We start from the raw sequence: 25219 nt of genomic DNA, 5'->3' as shown, positions 1-25219 counted from the left end.
ACATGTATGTAGCTTGATGGTACAGTTTATAAACAAGCCTGAGATGTGTGTTTCTTGTTCCAGCCAGTGCACCAAACTTGGTCTATCAAAGGTTGTGGTATGTGCTATTCTGTCTGTGCATATAAAAGATCCTTTGGTACTAATGGAAAAATGTAACAGGTTTCCTCTTTAAGACTATATGTCAAAACTACCAAATGTTTGACATCCAGTAGCCGATGATGAATAAATAAATGTGCTCTAGTGGTGTCATTAAATAAAACAAACTTCAACCAAAGATTGTGGTATGTATGAGAAAGTGTATATTAAAAACAAATCCCTTGCTGTTTCTGGTAGCAGTAACCTGAGTGGCAGCAGTGTGTTTTCTACCTTGACCGTGAGCCTGATAACCATGTTAGATGACAAAATAGCCAGAGACTAAAATGTGCTGGGGTGTCACATGTTCCTTTCTTTTCCTCTCGAGATTCTGACCAGTTATATGCTGAGGATATTGGCAAAATGCAGTGTGTGTACTGACTGTGATAGATATATAGTATGATGTTAATTTACCTGACCTGCCTACAACAGCAATCCAGCAGCTGCCTTCCACCCTGAAAGTAAACACTCCCATGGCTAACCCGCAGGCCTTCCATTATTCAGTGCTGTCTTGTCTGCTGACAGCCTAATCAAACAGGCAAACAAAGCATGCATACGTCCATCCAGCTATCTAACTGTCCATCTAACTGTATTGTTCATCTTGCCCAGTTGGACAGAGAATCAGGAAAATTCATATATTTATGCATTATTTCACCATTTATCCATTAATTCATACATTCCCTCTCTGCCAGTCCATGCATCCATGCACTCATCCATCCATCCATCCATCCATCCATCCATCCATCCATCCACCCATCCATCCATCTATACATACATCCATCCATCTATTCATACATCCATCCATTCATCCATCCATCCTCCCTGACCGGCCTCGGTGGCGTCGTGGCAGGCCATCGGTCTACAGGCTGGTAGGTACTGGGTTCGGATCCCAGTCGAGGCATGGAATTTTTAATCCAGATACCGACTTCAAACCCTGAGTGAGTGATCCGCAAGGCTCAATGGGTAGATGTAAACCACTTGCACCGACCAGTGATCCATAACTGGTTCAACAAAGGCCATGGTTTGTGCTATCCTGCCTGTGGGAAGCGCAAATAAAAGATCCCTTGCTGCCTGTCGTAAAAGAGTAGCCTATGTGGCGACAGCGGGTTTCCTCTAAAAAAATCTGTGTGGTCCTTAACCATATGTCTGACGCCATATAACCGTAAATAAAATGTGTTGAGTGCGTCATTAAATAAAACACTTCTTTCTTTCTTTCTTTCCATGCATTATTGTAAAATAAATGATTTAGACTAATAGGTTAGTGTCATGGGGCCATCATGTGCCAGTATTGTGTAACCTGGCATTCCCAGGTCTGGCATACTTGACTGTTCAGTCCTCTAGAAATGTGACAAGCAGTTTCCTTTGAACGCTGCAGTCAAAACCAGATGAAGACATTTAAGTTTGATGGAACTTTTTGTTTCCACGAGTGAAAAGCTTGATTACTGATTCCAAGCGAACCTGAAGTGATGATTTATTTATAAATCTGTATGCTTGTTCTCCGATAGCATCAGAATGGTTATTGCTGACCTATACAGTGTATCCCCATGTGCCAGAAATCAGAAGATTCCGAACAGCTCATTCTGTGACGGGCCTCTGTAAAGACAGAGAAATGTCCCATTAGATTTATTTATTTCTGATGAGTGTTGTTCCTGGTTATAAGCAATCTCCCACTGCCAGTGACAGTCTGCATTTTGTGGGGTTTTTCTGTCATTTGCTGTGACACTAACCCTCTTGACAAATAGACTCTTATGAATATAAATTGCTCCTTTTGATGTGATAGCTTTGTAGCACACCGATTGGATTGTCTGCATGCTACCTGCAGCCATCTGTATTTCTGACTGCCCTTGGGTGACAGTGATGTAAACACGAACACATTGAACATTTTGTCGGTCTCTTCCTTGTATACCTGACAGTACATAGCACACACACGTGTTGGGTGTGACAGTCATGTGTATGTTGAAGAACACAGCTGAGTGAGATGGACTTGTGTTTGTAGGAGAGTGGCTGTGACATTATGTGTTTGACAGTATGGAGCAAATATTAATATGTATGTAAATATGAAGACAGGTTAGAGAAATGTCATAGTAGTGTATGTCACACAGGTTAGAGAAATGTCTTAATAGTGAAGACAAGTTGGTGAGGTATGATGTATGGCACAGTGCAGATCACAGCTTAATGAGATGTGACAGTACAAAGTATAGATTAGTGAGATGTGACAGTATAAAGCACATCTTAGTGAGATGTGACAGTATATAGCACATCTTAGTGAGATATGACAGTATAAAGCACATCTTAGTGAGATGTGACAATATAAAGCACATTTTAGTAATGTGTGACAGTATAAAGCACAACTTAGTGAGATGTGGCTGTACAAGGCACAGCTTAGTGAGATGTAACAGTATAAAGTATAGCATAGTGAGATGTGACAGTATAAATTCAGCTTAGTGAGGTGTGACAGTATAAAGCACAGCTTAGTTAGATGTGACAGTATAAAGCCAGCTTATACACATGTGACAGTATAAAGCACAGCTTATAAAGATATGACAGTATAAAACACAGCTTAGTGAGATGTGACAATATAAAGCATAGCTCATTAAGATGTGACAGTATAAAAAGCTTAGTGAGATCTGACAGTATAAAACATTGCTTATAAAGATGTGACAGTTTAAAACACAGCTTAGTGAGATGTAACAGTATAAAGCACAGCTTATAAAGATGTGACAGTATAAAGCACAGTTTTGTGAGACGTGACATTTCGAGTGCGCTGAAGATGAGCATCAGCTGACTGGTTCCCGCGATGAGGATCGGTCGAGAGAACCAGTCTGATTAGATTTGAGATTATTGCTGACAGGCTATTGATTGAATACAGCAAAGATGAAGCCAGGCGGTCGGCCGCATGACACAATTTGTGTTATTTCATGTTTTTCATCACAAATTAATTAACTTTCTTAGACTAATATCCCCTGTCTGCAGTGCACAGGCTGTCAAAAAAACCCTAAATATAACACAGTGCCTTTGGAGTACATTTCCAATGGGTTCAAGTACCTTTTAAGCACCATGGTAATTAGGCCTGCAGCTCAAAGCAAGTCCCATGTCATGGGATTATGCCACAAATGGAATATTTTCAACACTGAGTTTCTTTTCTATTTTGTATATCCAGGCAGTCTTAAGAAATGTAATACAGAGGAAAGTGATGTTTTAAAATAATGACAAACTACAAGAGTAGTGTAATATAACTTGATATGGAAATAAACAAGTTAACACTGACTAATCAGATGCTATTTACATATATGTGTATGTAACATATAATTTTTTTTTTTTGGCTAGGACTAAGCTAACTTTTCTTTTAAAAAAAATAATACTGTTGAATTTGGTATCCTCAAAACCTTTAAAAATCTATTGTACTCAATCATATCTGCTGTACTTTTACTGTTACTATAGAAACCATCTTGGATTGAAAAATTACCATAGTTTAAAGTTTATAATACAGTACTATTAATAGAAATATGTATTTTGGTTAGTTCGGTATCTTCATGGTTGTGGCACAGCGATTCGGAAGAAAGGAATTATGTTTTATGAATCCCACTGTGACTCGCTCAGTAGTTGTGGAATGTGAGGCCTTTGGCTAATGGCTTCTTGATATACTCCATTACACATGGTGCTATTTCGAAAACAAAAGTTTGCTATTTCTTTCATATTGGTCTGTGATGGTGCTGCCAACATGTTGGTCCATCTCCCAGGACGTGTCTGTGTGCTGCCGGTGCACCAATTAGCTCTCGCGAGTTGGAGCGGGGTCAGGGGATGCGAAACACGATCTTACGAGGCACTGAAAGGAAATACTAGAGGTGTTTTCCTTGCACCATCTGTTATCTCCCCTACGCCCTAACTCTCCACAAGAGAAGCAACTTGTGGGAAACAAATGACATTTTCTTCTGCAGCAGAATCTACTTTCAGGAATCTTGCTTGCAGCATATGACTTTGTGATATATATATATATGCCAGTTAAAAAACATTAGATGGGTGAACAAATAAAGTGATGAATAAATGCCATAGGTGTTGAAAAAGTTAGGGGGTTTAGTGTAAAAAGTACACTGTGAGGTACATTTAGTACACGACTGTTACATAGTTATTTTCTTCATTAAAAAAAACAAGAATCTCCAAAATAGAAAATACCTTGATATTTCCTTTCACCATTACCAAAGTGGATTTAACATATGGCTTGCTAACTAACATACGGCACTGTAATAAAGTAAATATACATCACTGTATTAATGCACTGGAATGAATTACTTTTCCATCATAGCTCAAGCATCATAATTGTTGACAGTTCTCTACTTAAATTAGGTATCTCCAGCTAGCCATTCTCCTAAGTAATTCCAATATACATGTATCTGTTATGGAAACAGAGATGGACTGATGTTAGTGGTATTACCATTAAGACTAATATTCCAAGCTTCATTGTGGTACTGGTGGTGATAAAACACAACGAATCATGATATTACTTCTAATGCCGATGCACAAACTGTGGTGATGATTTTATTTATTTTCTTACTGTACTTTAATCATGCTGTTCTTGGCATGCTGCAACATGGATTTCTAGACCATCTGCCCACATGGGTGACTTCTTTATATTAGAATATACCACAACTTTTATATACCAGTCATGGTGTTTTGGTAATCAGTATAGAACTTGTTGGTGTTTAGATGTTGAACTCACTGAAGTCTGCACACAGAGGAATACCAAAGGCTGAGAGTATCATCTGGCCTTGGTGACACAGTGCTTGAGCTATAAATCTTAAATTAAGGTTGGTAGGTACTGGATTCGCTTCCAGGTACTGTTTCCTACCCTCAGTGGGAAGGTGTAAAGCAGTTACACCCAACTTCTTTCTCGCATAAAACTAACTATTGAACAGTCAGCCTAGATAGCCAATGGTTTTAAAAAAACAAAAAAAAACAATATTCAATAAATGCAGATTAAATGCCTCTCTGTCTATAACAAGCAATGTGTATGCCCAGGATAGCATGCTTTAATATTAGTGAGTTAGTTAAAATGTATCAGAGTATCTCTTGTGATGCTTACTTCCCTATACCAGAGCTGTTGACATCAATATGCTACCAATATGCTACCAATATGCTTTATTTCTTTTAGTGGGGCATATATCATCATGTGCTGCATTTCCTAATGCATTCCCTAGTCATCTTTAGTCTTGGATGTCTGATTGTGATTAAGAAGAATATAAGAAATGCCAGTTGTGTAGTTAGACTGTGGAGTCTGACTGGATGATTCAGTGGGGCACATTGTCAGCGGGGTGACATAGCGGCACTGCGTATTACTGTATGACTGGCGTGCCACTCATGTTGAGACAGAGAACAGGGATTGTACTGCTAAGAGTGCAGGGAATGTACTGCTAATGCTAGAGGTGGCAGTAATTGTCAGCTGCTGTTGCTGTAAAGTCTCCTTATGGCTGTGTCAGACTCCTCATAATGTGTCTTTGTAAAAGCATTAGTATAAATTTTGTTTTTTAAACTACCAAAAAAAAAAAGGCACACAAAAAACTACAAAAAATATTCCATCATTCAGAAATGTATCCATTACTGTTAAAATTTCAAATGAGGGAATATACATAGAATGTCATTGCACATACACGTTCCACTTATTTTGGAACTGGATGCAAACCATGTATACTATTTGAAACATAATATATGTAGAAAGAAGATGCATACAAACATGATGCTAAGTCAATGGCTCAATAATGACTACTGATTGATTAATACATATCAGTATAGAATTATAAGAAATCAAAATCAAAATGGGTTTCCTAAGAATCAAACTAAATGAGGTAGAATTAAAATGAAAATGCATTACAGTTAAAGGATGACAAAAAACAAAGCAGTGTATATTTTACCAAGAACCATAACGAATGGAATGGAATGCTCTGAATTTGTGTTTACAAAGATTCCCACATAACTGAATATGTTACTAAGAATAATAAGAGAATAGGATAACTAAATATACAAGATGGTCGCAACAATTTGATCTAGATCCACTTTTATCTGAAGGTTAAAAATAACCAAATCCATTGTTCCATCAAACTATTCTCTTGTAATTTTGACCTTTGTGAAGCACATTCTTGGCACCGTCTGTATTTGTTGTAACCCTCTGTCCCATGTTCATCAACAACAGGCGGGAAGGCTGCACAGAGAACCATGTGCAAGTGGGTCTGCCTCCACACGTGGCATGGGACAGGACGGAGCCCAGTGGTAAAGTGCTCGCTTGATGCACGGTGGGTCAGTCAGCCCATTGGGCTATTTCTCGTTCTAGTCAGTGCACCACAACTGGTATATCAAAGGTCATGGTATGTGCTATCCTGTCTATGGAATAATGCATATAAAAGATCCCTTGCTACTAATAGAAACGTGTAGCACGTTTCCTCTCTAAGACTATATGTCACAATGACCAAATGTTTGACATCCAATAGCCGATGATTAATAAATCAATGTGCTCTAGTGGTGTTGTTTAACATTTCCAGAACATACATGTATTATCACTTCTGCTACTAACACATGTCCTCTGATGTTTCTACAACATCTTTTCACTTCTGATACTAACACACATGCACAGCAATCAACTGTTTTAGCATTTATCCATCTGTATTCTGTTTCATGCAGGAAGTGTGACCTATGATGGCCCAGTTGGGAATGGTAGAGGTATTAAGCAAGGGAGGATTTAGAGGGATTGTTGTGGGTCATGGTTTTTTTGTAAATACACATATCATTATATTGATATGGTGATGAATAGACATGCAATTTGTTTTTCTCACAGGTGTAAAATTTCATTTTAATTCTAACTCTGTTGTCTATTATTGCTATACTTAAAGTGATAAAATGGTTGGATTGGGAAATAACAATGGTTGGAATGGAAGATAACTCAGTGGTTGGAATGGAAGACAACTTACTGTTAGGATGGGAGATAACTTAATGCTAGTAATGGAAGATAACTCAGTGGTTGGAATGTGATGTAATTTAATGTTGGAACTGGATATAACTTGATGGTTGGAATGTGAAATAAATCAATGGCTTGAATGTGAAATAAATAAATGATTGGATTGTGAAAATGTCAATGTATCCACTCAGGGGAATTGAACCGTTGACTAATCTGACCTAAACCCGTAGAGAAGCATGTCATACTGCCGTGTTTGAGTAGCTGCGTGTTGAGATGTTAATTTGTTTTATCTGTAAGGTAATTAATTAGTGCCAGGTGATAAGACCAGTGTTGTTTTAAAATGTCTTACTATGTTGTGCATGTATTTTCAACCCTCATGCATTTTTAATACCTAATTTACACTGTCAGGGTTTTTTTCCTTTATTATACATAGGACAACGTCCCACCTGGCAAACATGGTAGTTTTACTGCAACTGCCAGTGATTTTGACCTAATAAAGCGAATCCCCCATAAGCAATAAAAGGGATTAACTGAAGTTTTGGATGGCTGACTACATGCTATTAGTCTAATTTGAGATAAACAAATGAAGCAAAATCAGTTTGTAATGGAATGTAAATTCTCTAGCTAGCTGGTAGATTTACAATAATATTTTGAAAAATTTGAAAAATTGCCATAAAGATCATAAGCAATACAGTTACGAGAATGAAGTTACTTTCAAAATAGGGCCCAATTTACCAAGCCTGTTAATGTCTTACACACATGTGTAACTACATACATTTACTATGCTTAAACACGTTTTAGACTTACACACATGTAACTACATACATTTACTATGCTTAAACACCTTTTTATGTCTTACATGTAACTACATACATTTACTATGCTTAAACACCTGTTTTAGACTTACACACGTGTAACTGCATACATTTACTATGCTTAAACACCTGTTTTAGACTTACACACGTGTAACCACACATATTTACTATGCTTAAACACCTGTTTTAGACTTATACACATGTAACTACATACATTTACTATGCTTAAACACCTGTTTTAGACTTATACACATGTAACTACATACATTTACTATGCTTAAACACCTGTTTTAGACTTACACATGTGTAACTACATACATTTACTATGCTTAAACACCTGCATTTAAGAAAAACAGGCTTCATAAATTCGACCATAAATGTTTTTGTCTTGCATCTATCAAGTTGAAAGGCAAAATTTCAGTATGACTTTTCTGGCATTAAAATTTCACATTTAACTCCATTTCCCACAGACTGGGAATCCTACATCAATACACTTACTCTATAGTTGTCCCTATGGATGCTCGTCACAATGCATGTAACACACACACACACACACACACCAAAAAAACAAACAAAAAAACAACAACAATAATATAAATAAATAAATAAAATAAATAAATATATAAAAACCTCCCAAAAAAACCCCAAAACCCCCAAAACAAAGTTAATTAAATTGTTGTCAGCAACATCGAACACATTTATGGTAGGTGAGGTATTTAATTCTATGATCATTTATTTATTTATGCACTGAAATATAAAACCACCAAATAAATTTGCAGAGTTGAAAAAGAAGAAAATGGTAAATGAGTTTTCATTCAGGTAGCAGTGTACACATCTATAAATTAAGATTTAAAAGCTTTTTCTGTGTGTAGTTTGTTTTGTATAATGGTGTGAACTGTGCCAAGTTAGTTTGGCGTTATTGGGTTTTTGTGTGTGTTTTTTCTATTTTTATTCTGCTGTATTTTTGTTTGCTGTGTGGTTTTAAAAGTCTGCTTCGGTGCATATCACCATCAGTACATATCTTCGGTCTGGTTATCACTGAATGGATTGAAAACATCACCATCTAGGTTTTCATTACATAAACATCGATTTCTTCCAAGTCATTTTCTTTTTTAAAATGTTACTGCCATTTCCAGGCTAAAATTGATTTTGTTTTTTAAACTCATAATTTTATTTCCTGTCACTTTTGCACCATATATCAAATTTCAGTTTATTTGTGGTTATGTTAAATCTAGTTCAGCACAAAGTTGATTTGTGTTTTACATAATGCTTAACAAATTAGAAGTAGCATATCTATACTTAAAAGGTTTCCAGCAATCAGCTGACCAGGGATCGTGCTTGGTAAAACTTGTTAAAGTGGAGATATGAGATTTGAGCAAAGTGTTCAAAGTTTAACTACATGATATACTGATGGAAATAGGAAATAAGAGAATATGTGGAATTGTAGATCAAATTTATTACTAGAATAGTAATGTCTGCATTTCATATTGAGGTGTAATGTGGAATTGACTTCCAATAACATGCTCAACTTCTGACACTATGGGGATTACAGGTTTTCATTGCAGCCATTATTTGTTGTTACTGTTTGTGTAATCCCTTATGTATATGAGCAACACTTTATTAATTGAATTGAACTGAAAGAATGAATGTTTGATGACCCCAGCTCCAAAATACACACCAGCTATTGGGTGTCAGAAAAGGTAAGAAAAGCTTTCAGTCTGGAATTGAGTTTTATGAGCATGGTGCCAAAAAAGCATTTCCAACCAAAGTTAGTAGGACCAGTATTCCAGCACTACTAAACTAATAAGTTATTTTTGTTTACTTTTCTTGGTGCATAAATATAAAAACTTGACCTCATCTGAGAAAAACAGACTGCGAAAAAAAATTCCAAATGATAATTAACGTTAGATGAAAACAGCTCAGAATAAGAGGAGCTGTCCGCACCAATGCATCATGGGAGATTGATGGCCATTTTGGTTTTCTTTGACATGTCAGAAAGTAAATTAGCAGAGCTGTTTTTCTTTTATGTTTTATGGTAATTTTATTTATTTCATAATGAAAAACAAAACATTTGTTTATTGTAATCACTTGTGTTGATATGTATAAGTGATTGAACATAATCAACAAACATAGTACCATTTAAAAGTTGTTATTTTGCCAAAACAGTTTTCTCTTAGTTGAAGTAGAAGATAAATAATGTTTTTGTTTATATTCTATTAATAAACACAACCAGTTGTTACTGACTTTGATGGTGTTTGTTTATGTTGTTAATCTTTACTAATGGTACGTCCACTTTAGACATAGGGTCAATTTTCGATCATACAAATTTTACTCTCCTTTTTTTGGGAATACAAAAAGAAATGGCATTTAAAACTTGAATTAGCCAATTTATCAGTAATAAAACTTATTGCCACATTTTCCCCCACAATAACTCAAGATACTGAGCTGAAATTTTGTGTATAGCTGTATCTTATACTGTTACAGATCAAGTTTGACGTTCATGTTGAATTACCCATTTTTGACAGAGTTATGGCCCTTACTTTTATTAGACTTTTGTTCTTTGGCACAAAAATAAAATAAAATGGTCGGCTACATTTCTTGTATGTAAATAAAGTACACTCAGTCATATATAGTTAGTTTTTGTTTGAGTAGACCTTTAATTTTGTTATTGCCCAGGGCCTAATTCACTAAACTCTCGCACCTTTGCGATCTCGCAGTGCTATGCTAAAAGACTTGCAAAGAGAATGCTTTGTTGTCTAGCAGAGCCTAAGAGGCCTTTGTGAATTAGGACCCTGATATGTTTTTTAAAAATATTTTAATTCTATTCCTTGTTTTGGAATGATCTATGATCTACATCATGCAGGTATGTGTTAGTAGGGCACACACAGGGAGTGGTTAAAATTGGCCTGTGATAATGTTTAATGACCACAACAGGAAGTGCTTGCTGTACGTTGATCCTCTGTAAATGTCAGGTTTCGTAAACTGGGTGCACAATTGCACATTTCGCAGAGCTCGCTTCTTTATTTGAGCTGTTTTTATATTAATTACTAAATACAGGGCCAAGTTGTTCCAGGCATAATTAAATTAACCGTGGATTAGTGTAATATTTTTCTTTAATTATTTTTGCACCAATACAAAATAAACTTTAGATTTGACCATTTATGGATACCTTTGGTTGTTCTAAATGAAGTTTCTACATCATGTTTTAAATTATTATTTGTACTGATTCAATCCTTTGTTTTAAAACTTTCCATTAACCACTGGATAAGCTAACCAGTGTTTATACAACTGGTCCCCGTTAGTTATATACAATATAAACTTTATCTCGGAGTTGTCTTCTTACCATTCCAGTTGTCTCTGTATATTTTTATCTTCTGAAAAATATTCAGTTTTGACTTTTTTCGCAGATGATTTTTGCAACATTTTGTATGATTTTTAAATAAATATTTGACCTTACAGACTCAAAAATTTATTTATACACTCTGATATTTATTAACACTCACATAAAAGGTTTTGTGGGTATATCAATAATTATTGTCAAATATTTTTGTGTATATGTTTTTAAAAATGTATTTTGTGATAAATTAAATGCAAAAACATAAATCTCGAAACATCCCTGGTTAAGAATATTTATTTGAAGAACATGTCTTATCTTATCCAGAAGAAGCCAACACATCACACTGAACAACTTAATGATTTTGTACCTTTCTTGTGAAGAGGTATTTAAAAACTGCTACCAGACTGTTGAAAAAAATGTGTTTATCTGTATTAAAGACCAGGCAGTATGTCGGAAATCTACAACCCTTTCCGCTTCACTTCTAACATAAATTTCTTAGCTTAAATTTCAGGGATTTTTTTTAAAGAATATATTTCTGTATATGTCAAAGTGCCCCAGTATGCTAAAACATAAAATGTCGACATAAAATGTTACAACATTATGCCACATTAAAATGTACTATATAAATAAAGAACAAGATAACAAAGATGTATTTGTAGGTATATAAATAACAAAAAGTTGAAAATTTCGATAAACTTAAATTAAAGTACTATTTTGCATAAAGAAAACTCATAAATCGAACAATTTGATTAAAAAGAATTTTACTAGTGTTTTTAAAATGGAAGAGTTGCTGAATTTTCACTTGTTTTAAACTTAAAATGTAAACAGGAACTTATTTGTTTGATGTTCATAACCACCTGAAGAGAACATATACACAGAAGATATTTTAATATTTATTAGCAAATTGTGTATTATTGACACAGCTACAGTGCAAGAAAGGAAAAGAGCATTTGTGTGTCAACACCTTCATATTGTTTAACCAACAGCTATCATCTGGAGTACATACCAAGACCATTGAAACCCTGGTTGGAATGGGAAAAATAACCCAGTAACTAGTTAATGTAGTAACAGTAATCAGCATATTGTTACAGTAAGAGTTCTAGATGAAGTCACAGATACAACAAACAAGGATAAACCATCAATAACCCTCTATATACTTGATTTTCCCATTCCAGCTAGTGTCCCACGACTTTTACATCACAGGTCATGGTGTGTACTGTCCAGTGTCGTGTCAGCAGGTTCTCTCTCTCTCTCTCTCTCTCTCTCTCTCTCTCTCTCTCTCTCTCTCTCTCTCTCTCTTTCGTTCTCTTGTGACCATTGCCAAAACAACCAAATATCCATAGTTTAAAACAAGCTGAGTATTCTTTTCCCTTTCCTTTACATCCCACTCCTGTGTTACATTAAAGATAAAAATTGTGTTTAGTATTAGCACGTTTGTGGTGAGGTTGAGGTTGTGTGTTACACTGTTACAACCATGTAGTTGTCTGTCTTCGTGTGCATGGGCTGATGCTCTTCTGTTTACCACCTTTGTGTTTGATGAGCAAACATCGAGGGTTGGTTGTACAGAGGCCAGCAAACCACAGAGCAACACACAAAGCACTTCCGAGCTTTTTTCTTTTTCTTGTCATAACTTTCAGTTTCTTAACACCACTTCACTTGTAAGCAGTGTTAATTAAAAAAAACAAAAAACTGCAGGTACATTAATGAGTGGTCCAAATTTGGGAAGGCTATTTTTAGATGTTTTTGCTGAAAGGTTTTTCAAACCTAACCAATCTGCACATTCTAGATCCACTACTGTACATGTTAATATATATTCTTACTAATTAATATCCATAGCAAAATCATGGATTTCAGAACAATGGCAAGTATGCCAGAACTAGGTTGTAATTTTTATCCAATAAATTGTAAGAAAACCCCCAAAATACATCCCACAAAAGACTGATTAATTATTCATAACAGCAGTTATTTCATATTTATTATATTTTTGTATACATGAATATTCTTTAAAATAGTTGTTGCATATTAAATCTTACTGAGATTCTTCAGGACACGGTGGACTAAAAATAGTTTGGTTTCTACAATTATGGGATCAGATATAAACATGCACAGGGTGATGATTTGAAGATGATTAATTGGTTTGTGATCACCCACTGACCAAGTAAACACAGGTGATGATATCTCTGGTAAGACCTTCCAGATGCGTCTGATTGACAACTGCACATGATTGGCAGCTTTAAATGCCTGGTGGATACCTGATCCCCACTAATTACCTTTCCTTGTAAATGGATAATTGCCTAGAAACACAGAACACCTTTGTTGTCACTCTTACTTAGCGATAGTTTTCATTGTGCCAGCAGCTTATATAACAGCGGAGGGAGTCTCTCGCAGGTTGCTGCCATTGTTGGCTGAATAACAAGACACAAATCTGTAACGGCAGCTCCGTGGTGGAGCTTGTGATATCACAGATTATAGGATCAATACCCATAGGTACACTCTGGCAGTGTTTCCCATTCAAATACTGTCATTTGGATGATTGCTTTTCTCCACATCTTCTACAAAGAATCTTGAATTCATTTTCTTGATTTTCTCATAAAATGTCTGACTGTTAGTTGATTTTCTCATATATTTTCTAGGAAAATGTCTAATGGTACACATTTCGTTGATTGTCTCTAATATTTTCTAGGAAATGTCTTAACTATGCACTCATTTGTTTGATTGCTTTTTTTCTCAAATGTTTTTCCAGAGAATCTTGCCTTTTACCTAGTCTATTCTGATTATTGCATGGTTGCTTTTCTTTGGATCTGTTCTAGAAAATCCTGTTCATTCATTTAAGTAATTACTTTCCAAAGTTCTATTCTATAGGATCTTGCTCTTGCTTAGTTTGTTGTTCCATTCTTCAAACTGGTTAAAGAATCTCTGAATGATTACATTTCTTTAGATTTGTTCTAGAGAAAATCTTGTACTAATATTTGGCGATTGCTTTTCCTTGGTTAGAGAATCTCTGAACGATTACATTTTAGATTTGTTCTAGAAAAAATGTTGTACTAATATTTGACGATTGCTTTTCCATAGATCTGGAGAATGTGTTGCACTCATTTAGCTGATTGCCTTTGCCCAAGTTTGTTGTGATGAGGTGGACGGTTTTTGACAGGGTAATTTCTGCATGTTATGATGAGATCACTAATTATTGATGATAGTTTGTCAGTTGTGATTGATTGGTTAACAACATTCTGTGTCTGCTGGTGCATTCATACATCACCCTTCTGTGCTTGCCTGTTTGCTTTTTCTCATTTTCACGTCTGCTTCAGACAGCACCAGCTATAAATAGACATTCAGTTTGTGAAAATAGAATCATAAAAAATTACTTTGCAAAACTTGTTACAGGTAGATACAAATAAAATGAAGTTATTGCATTCTTAAGTAAAAGGGTGTGAGACGTAGTCCAGTGGTAAAGCTCTTGCTTGATGCACAGTCAGTTTGGGATCGATCCCCATTGGTAGGCCCATTGGGTTATTTCTTGTTACAGCCAGTGCACCACAACTGGTATATCAAAGGCCATATCAAAGGTATGTGCTATCCTGTCAGTGGAATGGTGCATATAAAAGATTCCTTGCTACTAATGAAAAAATTTAGTGGGTTTCCTCTCTGTGACTGTATCAAAATGACCTGCAGTCAGTTATATTCTATAGTGATTCTGTACAGAGCCATACCTACACTAAACTGGGAGAGGAGGAGGGGGGTGGGGGCAGTAGAAACTAATGAGAGGAACAGTAATAATGGATTTCTGCACCTAATATAGGAAGGACACTTCTTACCAGGGTGGGTTTTTGTTATGCTGCATTGATCATGTAGGATAAGAAAACCCCACTGAATTTGGATTGTTTGCTGTGGTTTGTGGTATTAAACAGTGATTTTCCAGTTAACTTAACATTCTTGCTGAGTGCATGTTTATTTGGAAATGGCGAGGTAAATTAAATAACAGGTTTGTGGCTATATTCAGATGAGATGAGAGATTTAAAAAAAGAAGAAGTTAAAAGCATTCATCAAGCTCACCTTGGGAATGCTAAAACCATGTGTTTTATGTTCGTTGTTCCATTGTTTTTTTTAGATATTATGTCATTGCAACCATGTGGATATGAGCTATTGCCTCATTAGCTGTTTGTATGAATTATCCTTGTTTGTTGTATCTCTGACTTCATCTAGAACTCTAACAATACACTGATTACTGTTACTGCTATAATTAACCTATTAACAGAGAGAGCCCATCTCTTCCATGCATGCCCCCCATCAAGTAGGTTTCTTCATGTTAGCGTGGTGTTTTCTCTTTACAGGTATATTTGTTGGCATTATCTTTACTTAGTAAAATGACATTTAAGCACAACTGTTGATCAGTGTGTTGTCTGTGTGCAAATTGATGAACCGACCAGTGTGTTGTCTGTGTGTAGTTGGTGAACCCATCAGTGTGTTGTCTGTGTGTAGTTGGTGAACCGACCAACAAGTGTGTTGTGTGTGTGTAGTTGATGAACCAACCAGTGTGTTGTCTGTGTGTAGTTGATGAATCCATCAGTGTGTTGCCTGTATGTAGTTGATGAACCAACCAGTGTGTTGTCTGTGTGTAGTTGGTGAACCGACCAGTGTGTTGTCTGTGTGTAGTTGGTGAACCGACCAGTGTATTGTCTGTGTGTAGTTGGTAAACCGACCAGTGTGTTGTCTGTGTAGTTGATGAACTGACCAACCAGTGTGTAGTTGGTGAAACGACCAGTGTGTTGTCTATGTGTAGTTAGTGAACCAACCAGTGTGTTGTCTGTGTGTAGTTGGTGAACCAGCCAACCAGTGTGTAGTTGGTGAACCGACCAGTGTGTTGTCTTCACAGTGTCCTTATTTGACTTGAGTCCATGGGCATTGATTTCCAATTAACCGTAATGACCATTAAGGAGAGAGCGAGTTCATTCATGCATGAAGAAAATGGTTTAAAGCATCAATCAGAGATTTATTCGTCTTACTTTAGGAAACCGATGTGACAGCATTTCAATATTGCAGTTAGCCATGGATCCATCGACACGCTAATGTCGAGAGTGCTTGTAATTAAGAAGCCAGCTATTGTTACCTGTTGTCTTCCTCCACTGAACAATATTCCCCTACTTCCATGTCTTCTGATTGCCTGTCGATAATAAGAGAAACTCAGCTCGGCGAAGGAACGGGTTCAACACCCTTTAGCAGTCTGTGTATGTAGTGTATTAACATGTAAATGCAGGGACGAAGATTTTTATCATTTTATCTGATTTCAGCTTTCTCTTTTTGTGTGTGGAGGGGGGTAGTAAAAATTAATCGGGGGACAATAATAAACAACTTCAATACCTAACAGAAAAGGTGTCTTTTTCTTCTTTTATATGGGTGTGGCCACCTGCCCCATGGCTTTCTACTATGCTACACTGAACAGTAGTCCTGTATTTACACATCTTGTGATTGTGCGTTCATAGTAAGACAAATAGTCATGTGATGGAGTATATGTGTATTACAACCTATATTGTACTATGTAGTGCACCAGCATTTTATCCGATTCCAGCTTCTTTTTTGTGTAAATTGATTTTTACAAAGTAGAAAAAATACCTTTATTTAGGTACAGAATAGAGCTTTTATTTTTATACAGCTCATTTCAACTTTTATTTTTAAATTTATTTATGTTTCTTATTACTACAACAGTATCAAGAATATAAAGAACATATTTCCATGCTGCCTTTTATCATGTATTGTGTTACAAAGATGTTTTCAAAAATATTTAATCATCACCCCCATCAAAAAGTGTATTGTGTTACAAAGATGTTTAAAAAATAGTTTATCACCACCCACATCAAAACATGACGTAACTTAATTTTACCATTAATTTGTAAATATTCCAGTTTTCTTATATATTTACATATACCTAAACACTCCATCTACCTGCCTTGGTACATAATCTACATAATCAACATATTGTCATCATCATATCTATCGACATACCTACATACCTAAGTAATTGTCTTGCATCCATTTTAACCATAGCTCTGACTGTATGGAAAGTAATGGATGACAGAGAGTTGTTTTTAGATTTCATTTGATGTATTCTATTAAAGTGTTGATGTGGAAATTACCTTCTTTTTTCCCCCCACCCATGATTGTCATGTTGGTAATGATGTTTAAATTAATCACGGACTCGATTACCTTGCGACGTGTTATAAGGGAGACTATTGATCGGGCAGTATGTTGAGCCGTGTTGCCAGCTTCTTACATATTACCGTGGTGGAGATAATCACCTCCACACAAAGAAGTAAATATAGATGTGTGGAGAGGACGAGAAAGCTTTTACATGTCCCAGTCATCCCGGGGCTGTGGCATATCGATACAGAAAACATCAAATGTTGCTGAACGTTGCTGAACGATGCTGAAGGATGCTGAATGTTGTCACGGTAAAATGGCTGTACAGACCGCGAGGAGGAGTTAATTGACTGAGTGTTGAGTAAGAATGTGTACAGCTTTGTGAGTGCAGGTTGGGAGCACCGGTCCACGGCAGACTGATGACGAAGGTGTGGGTGGATGTATTGTGTAAATTGGTGGTGGCGGTGTGACGTCACGCCAGATATGTATGGAGCCCAGGGCGAAACACTTTACCGTTCTGTCTAGTTGTTAGAGTACACACTAAAAATAGAATGTGTACATGCCTGTCTAACACATCGTCCTGCCTGCCTAATATATCTTCCTGCCAGCCTGTATACCTATAGCCAGGCAGCCAGCTAGCCAGACATCTATCAATCCATCCATCACATCTAATATACGTGTACCATCATCCATGTACAAATCGCACATCACACATTATACATGCTCACATACGCATGCACTCACTCACACTCTCTTTTTCTCTCTCTCTCTCTCTCTCTCTCTCTCTCTCTCTCTCTCTCTCTCTCTCTCTCTCACTCACTCACTCACTCACTCACTCACTCACTCACTCACTCTCTCTCTCTCTCTCTCTCTCTCTCTCTCTCTCTCTCTCTCTCTCTCTCTCTCTCTCTCTCTCTCTCTCTCTCTCTCACTCACTCACTCACTCACTCACTCACTCACTCACTCACTCACTCACTCACTCACTCACACATACCTATTGAATATTTGGTAGTAAAAATACTATTTTTAGACACAAAATATACTGGCAATTGGTGGATTTTAACCCAGATTATCACCAGCTTGTCCCACTACGAAGAAGATCATTGAGTCCATGTTGCTGAAGTTGATAGTGAACACAAGAAAAGCAGCTCAATAATCCATGTACTGGATGTCGATGACCATATGTTGCATGGCACTCACACTCGGACAACAGAAATCTTTGATTTTCTTATTAACTTGTCAAGGCCACTGTGCCATATGTTACTGACAGCCATATAATCCCAGGTCACATTGTGTCTCCCATAGCATACAAGTACATGATAGTACATATTGTTATAGTACTGCACTGGCATCACAGAGAAACAAACAGACATATACATGTCATCCCAGGTCACAGAGTGTCTCCCATAGCATACAAGTACATGATAGTACATATTGTTATAGTACTGCACTGGCATCACAGAGAAACAAACAGACATATACATGTCATCCCAGGTCACAGAGTGTCTCCCATAGCATACAAGTACATGATAGTAAATATTGTTATAGTACTGCACTGGCATCACAGAGAAACAAACAGATATATACATGTCATCCCAGGTCACAGAGTGTCTCCCATAGCATACAAGTACATGATAGTACATATTGTTATAGTACTGCACTGGCATCACAGAGAAACAAAAAAAGACATACTTATGGATGGACAGATAATACTCCCAGGTCACTAAGTGTTTCCCATAGTGTAGAAGTAAATTATATTACCTATTGAATAATACTGCTTTGGTCTATTGAATAATTCTGCTTTGGTCGTAGGATCAAATCTCTTCAGTGGACCCATTCTCTGATTTGGGTTCTTTTCCGTCCCAAGCAGTGCCCCATGACTCATATATCAAAGGTTGTGGCAGGTGCTGTCTTGTCTGGGAAAGTGCATATAAGATATCCCTTGCTTGATCCCAATTGAAAAAAAAAAAAACATGGTCTTTGATATACCAGTCATGGAGCACTGGTTGGGATGGGGGAAAAGACAATCAGAGAATGAGTTTACCCACAAACACCAGGCTTACAGTTTCATCACAGATGGACAGATGGATGAAACAGACAGATGGACAGACATAATCTCAGATCACATTGTTTCCAATAGGTCACATTGTTTCCAATAGGACACATTGTTTCCAATAGATCACATTGTTTCCAATAGATCACATTGTTTTCAATAGGACACTTTGTTTCCAATAGGTCAAATTGTTTCCAATAGGACAAATTGTTTCCAATAGGTCACATTGTTTCCAATAGGTCAAATTGTTTCCAATAGGTCAAATTGTTTCCAACAGGTCACATTGTTTCCAATAGATCACATTGTTTCCAATAGATCACATTGTTTTCAATAGGACACTTTGTTTTCAATAGGTCACATTGTTTCCAATAGGTCACATTGTTTCCAATAGATCACATTGTTTCCAATAAGTCACATTGTTTCCAACAGTCATCTACAAGTTGTCATATAAGATGTTTAGTTCTTTGGTCCTGCATATATTTACATTGAATACAATGTTGTATGTGGTTATTCAGGTTTACATGCCTTGTTCCAGTCAGTTCTGATACAGAATGTCTACCAATAGCCAGTAGGTGGGTTTTTTGAACTGCTGACTAAACACAGTTTTGACAGCGAGATAGTAGCCACATAGCCAGTTTTGACAGTGTGTTGACTTTGTTTGAGCACTGTGTATAGTTTGTTGTGTGGTGCTACTGCTAACTGTGTATAAGCTATCAGCTGGCTACCCATCTGATGTGTAATATTTTCTCTGCCGTATATCCTGCTGTCTACCAAAGCCTGCCGTTATAATAAGCCGAATACACAAAGATGGAGATAGAGTAAATACGCTAGAAAGCTGATGAATTGCATATGTGAGAGAAATGTCACTTATGTAAACACTTAATCTTTGCTAATAAATTTTATTTGCACATCACTGTCAGAATTGGGAATTAAGAGGATTAGTAGACATATTTTTTTTATTGCCCAGCCAAAACTGCTTAGTACAAAATGTTGGCGAGTCTATTACCAAATAATATAATGTAGAAGGTGTAAAATAATTTCACTTGTCCAGCCCAAACTGCTTCATGCAACATGTTGGCAAGTCTCTTACTGAAGGCTATAATGTATATGGTGTAACAGAATTTCACTTGTCCAGCCCAAACTGCTTCATGCAACATGTTGGCAAGTCTCTTACTGAAGGCTATAATGTATATGGTGTAACAGAATTTCACTTGCCCAGCCTAAACCGCTTCATAGAACATGTTGGCAAGTCTTTTACTGAAGACTATAATGTATATGGTGTAACAGAATTTCACTTGCCCAGCCTAAACCGCTTCATACAACATGTTGGCAAGTCTTTTACTGAAGACTATAATGTATATGGTGTAACAGAATTTCACTTGCCCAGCCTAAACTGCTTCATACAATATGTTGGCAAGTGTCTTTCTGAAGGTGTTATTGTATATGGTGTAACAGGATCTTATTTCTGCAGCATTAGTACAATATGTTGGCAACCCCATTATCAAATATTATTATGTATATTATAATGTATATGGTATAACAGAATTTCACTTGCCTGGTCTAAACTGCTTCGTACAACACTTAGGCAAGTCTCTTACCAAATCCTACAACGTATATGGTGTAATAGTGTTCATGCTTATATTGAACTAAGCTACAAGCGGGTATATTACTGAATACTACGATGTGAATGTATATACACATTCAGCCGACATGTAGGCATGCTATCTGACCCACCAGACTGACTGACAGTAATGGTTGGGTCAGTGTGACAGGAAGTATGGTCTTCAATGGCATTGTATAATGGTTAAGCTATTAGTCTTTAGGTACCGAGTTCACATCCCAGTACCGGCACCTACCCAGAATGATTTACCAACTCAATGAGGAACTGTAAGACCACTACACTGATTTCTCGCTCACTCACCACTAACCATTAAACCCTTGTCATGGACACACAGTCCAGATAGCTCAGGTGTGAGCCAAATGACAGCATACTAGAAACATAAATGGATATAAGCTCAAAACATAAAGTGAAAAGAGAAAGGGACTACTGTTCTTTTTTGAAGGCAGCAAGAGGTCTTTTATGTGCCTTTCTTGCCTTGCCTTTGATATGCATGTGATGATCCTTTACCTTCTAGCCAAATCTTACTCCTTACTACTAGCCCATTTTTTAACAATAATATATGGTGATTATATCTTATAATGTTAAGTAAGATGGATATGTGCCTTGTAACAGCTGTAAAAACTATTGGAAAGTCAGACTTATGTTTAATGTGTTTTCGTATCTTGTATTTTTCAGGTTTTGGTTTTATAACATTTGAACAAGAAGATGTTGTTGAAAAAGTCTGCGAGATCCATTTTCATGAAATTAATGGCAAGATGGTAAGTATGTTTACTTTATTCACAAAATAATGGCAAGGTGGTAGGGAATAGTGAAATTAATAGCAAGATAAGTATATTGGTAAATTCATGTCAAGTTTTAATACTATTCATGAAATTAAAAAGGCCAGTTATTATAATGTTTTATGCATTAGTCAACAATGAAAAAACGTTGTCACAAAGCAGTTCTGAAAAAAATTAAAAGGAATTGATTTTTAAAAATTGTTATCTGGTTACTGCAGTCCGACCCAGTCTGTTAAAACTATTGATTAGTAATGCATCACATTTTGCTTCAGTTGATGCTTTTAGCACTTGAGTGATAAATAGGTAAAATGCAAAACCTGCGCTCATACGATACTGTGATTTTTCTTTTCACGTTGTTTACTTTGGCTAATCGGATGCCGCATAGAGCATCAGTCATTTCTTTTTGTTAGCGGTAACTACAGTAAAAGTCAGTTTATCAACATGCATTGAAATACGCCCTGTTGGATAATTCTAACACTCGGTGTATGACATTTACAAATAGCTGTTTGCAGTGAAAGCCAGCATAGATGAAAAGTTTCATTCAGTGTTCCATTGTAATTTAATATGTAGATGAGATGTTTTCTTTTATGTAAGGGAGATAACTCTACATTTTCACTGCCTGCTGCTATGCAGATGTTTTGCATTGCTGTTATATGTATACATTATTACACATATCAGGATTGGGTTGACCCCACCAGCCTCGGTGGTGTAGTGGTTAAACCATCAAACTTAAAGCTGGTAGGTACTGGGTTCACCTCCTGGTAGAGTCTGCAACACAGATCAAGTTTTAATGGCTCACTGGAAAGGTGTTGGGCAACTACATATATATAAAAATTAAAATAGTAATAAATAAGAAGAAAAAAATTTGTCTGGAGATAAGTTGCAGTTAATTTATGCTTTTTCTTAGCTGAAAAAACAGCTAGTGTCAGTCCTTGTAGTTTGAGGTGATTTTCACGTGAGCCAAAAACTGCTTGCCTCGTCACATGCTGATAATGTTAACTGATTATACTCAAAATTACTGTGAATTTGACATTGAGAGTAACTGCTCTCCTACATAATTTCTGGAGAACTGTTTATTGCTCACCAGAAATTTTGAAACCATAAGCACTGTTATGTGTGTGTGGATGGGTGGGGTCGGTGTGTGTGTGTGTGTGTGTGCATGCATGTGTGTTAAAATTTAACTCTTGAATCAACTGCAATTGCTATGTGTTTTTCTTCTTGTCCTTACAGGTGGAGTGTAAGAAGGCCCAACCCAAAGAGGTGATGCTTCCCACCCAGTTGGCAAGGGGTCGTGGGCTCGCCCGGGGGGCATACGGTCAGTACCCTAGTGCTGTTTGTGTGTGTGTGTCTATTGGGCATACCCCTTGTACCGTAATCCTTTGGCCTCTTGTTTCCATGGCAACCAGTTCTGCATGCTACTTAGTCATATTTATATAGCAATAGAATTTTTTCATAGACTAAGAATAGATTTGTGATTTTGTGTAGTATATATATATATATTTATATATAAATAAAAAAAATTGGAACTGAAGGTGTTTTTTTGACTGTTAGGCGTTGCCAGCCATTGTTGTGGAGAGCTGTCGCATGTTAGCAGTCCACGTTAATGGTGGTGGGTTTCTTCTCGTAGTTGTGAGGTGACGTTATTTACATGTAGTAACTCGATAACTAGATTGTTTATGTCACTAATGCCGTATTGTAACTGGACACGTATTTCTGAGGCAATAAGGAGGTGCAAGGGGCTGTGTATTTTCACCGTATTTAATCTCCAAGCTGCCATTTCACTGCTTCTGACACTGGTTTTCACTGCAGCCAATTTTCTTTGTTTTAATTTTTCTGACTTTGATGTATACTATCGATGTATATGGACATTTAGATTCAACATATTACCCAAAAAATATTTCTTATGTTTAAATTTTTTATTTAAAAAAAAATTAGAATATGGTCTGTGAGTTGTGTGTGCACCACCTGGTGCTGTATTGTTGTCATAGTGACAGGCGGTGCTGTAATGTTGTCATGGCGACAGGCAGTGCTCTAATGTTGTCGTGGCGACAGGCAGTGGTGTATTGTTGTCATAGCGACAGGTGGTGCTGTAATGTTGTCATAGCGACAGGCAGTGCTATAATGTTGTCATGGTGACAGGCTGTGCTGTAATGTTGTCATGGTGACACGCGGTGCTGTAATGTTGTCATGGTGACAGGCAGGGCTATAATGTTATGGCGACAGTCCACTGCTCACAACCATACATCTGTCCGTGCGTGTGTGTGTGTGTTAGTGTGTGTGTGCTTTATCTGCTGTGCCACTAAGACTGTGTTTTTTCCCTTTTTCTAATCGTTCTTCAGTGACGGAGGATGGAGAGGTGGTATGGGAGTTACCGAGCGATATTGTCATGCCAGAGCTGTGTAAGTTGACCCGCGGGGCGGCCGGCCGGCTGGCACACACTGACCCCCTCCGTGTCCACTAGCCGCGCTGCCCACACACTACTGTTGCTGCCCTTACTCCTCTCAGATAGTCTTCTCGTATTCAGCCTTCTGTCGTATTCAGCCTTCTGTCGCATGGTTTTTACTTTATTTATTTATTTTTCATCCTGCATGATTTTATAAACAATCTCTTTCACCACTTTTGTATTCTCCATGTTGCTGTTGGCTTTTCTCTGCTTTTCGTAGATCTGCTTGAGTGTTATTCACCTTACTAAACTCTTACTCAAATTTCACTAACACTTTGTATTTTAAATAATGTTTAAAAATAAAAAAGTTTTTTTGTTTTTTTACTGATGATTATTTAATAATTATTTTAATTATGGAATGTCTTTGATAACATGTATTGTAAGTTAATGAGAGTATGGTTATTAAGAGTATGCAGAATTATCTCCATTGATTGATAAGTCCAAAACTGCCATATTTTCACTTTTCCATGGAAATAATTACATAGTAAAACGTACAGTAGAATCTATCAGTGAATACCATTCCAAGGAATGTCTAAAAATGGACTATAATTAGGTAATATTGTTTTTTAACAAACAAAAAACCAACAACAACCAAACCACTCCCTTAATCCCACCCACCCTTGCCTTCCCACCCCAACCCCCAGCAAAATTATTTTGTTTTAAAGTGAATGTTGTGGATATAACGTAATGTACAAACACATAAACATGTATGCCTGTGACAAAATTGTATTGCATTCTTTTGTTGACATACAGGTTAATAGTTTAATGCAAAGTCCATATTCTCTTAGATTGTTCAGCCATCGGTGGGCCCATTGGGCTATTTCTCATTCCACCCAGTGAACCATGACTGGTATATCAAAGGCTGTGGTATGTACTATCCTGTCTGTGTGATGGTGCATATAAAAGATTCCTTGCTACAATTGAAAAATGGTGCGAGTTTCTTCTCTAAGACTTATGTCAG

At 36.8% G+C, this 25219-nt stretch overlaps 1 protein-coding gene across 7 annotated transcripts in view; it reads left to right on the top strand.

Moving 5' to 3' along the window:
* The window catches only part of LOC121369309 (RNA-binding protein Musashi homolog Rbp6-like), a 143273-nt gene that overhangs the window by 78877 nt on the left and 39177 nt on the right, over positions 1-25219 (top strand). For 5 of the 7 annotated variants that reach the window (XM_041494288.1, XM_041494285.1, XM_041494283.1 and 2 more), the window contains 3 exons: positions 21712-21794; positions 23046-23130; positions 24155-24214. In XM_041494288.1, coding sequence (XP_041350222.1) covers positions 21712-21794; positions 23046-23130; positions 24155-24214 — 228 coding nt within the window. The remainder of the gene's footprint in view (positions 1-21711; positions 21795-23045; positions 23131-24154; positions 24215-25219) is intronic. The other 2 variants (XM_041494286.1, XM_041494284.1) reach the window with 1 other exon arrangement.

The sequence above is a fragment of the Gigantopelta aegis genome, chromosome 3, assembly GCF_016097555.1.
Source record: "Gigantopelta aegis isolate Gae_Host chromosome 3, Gae_host_genome, whole genome shotgun sequence".
In the NCBI taxonomy this organism is placed as follows: domain Eukaryota; kingdom Metazoa; phylum Mollusca; class Gastropoda; order Neomphalida; family Peltospiridae; genus Gigantopelta; species Gigantopelta aegis.
Note: the sequence above shows the minus strand (reverse complement) of the source record. Positions and strands in the feature narration are given on the sequence as shown.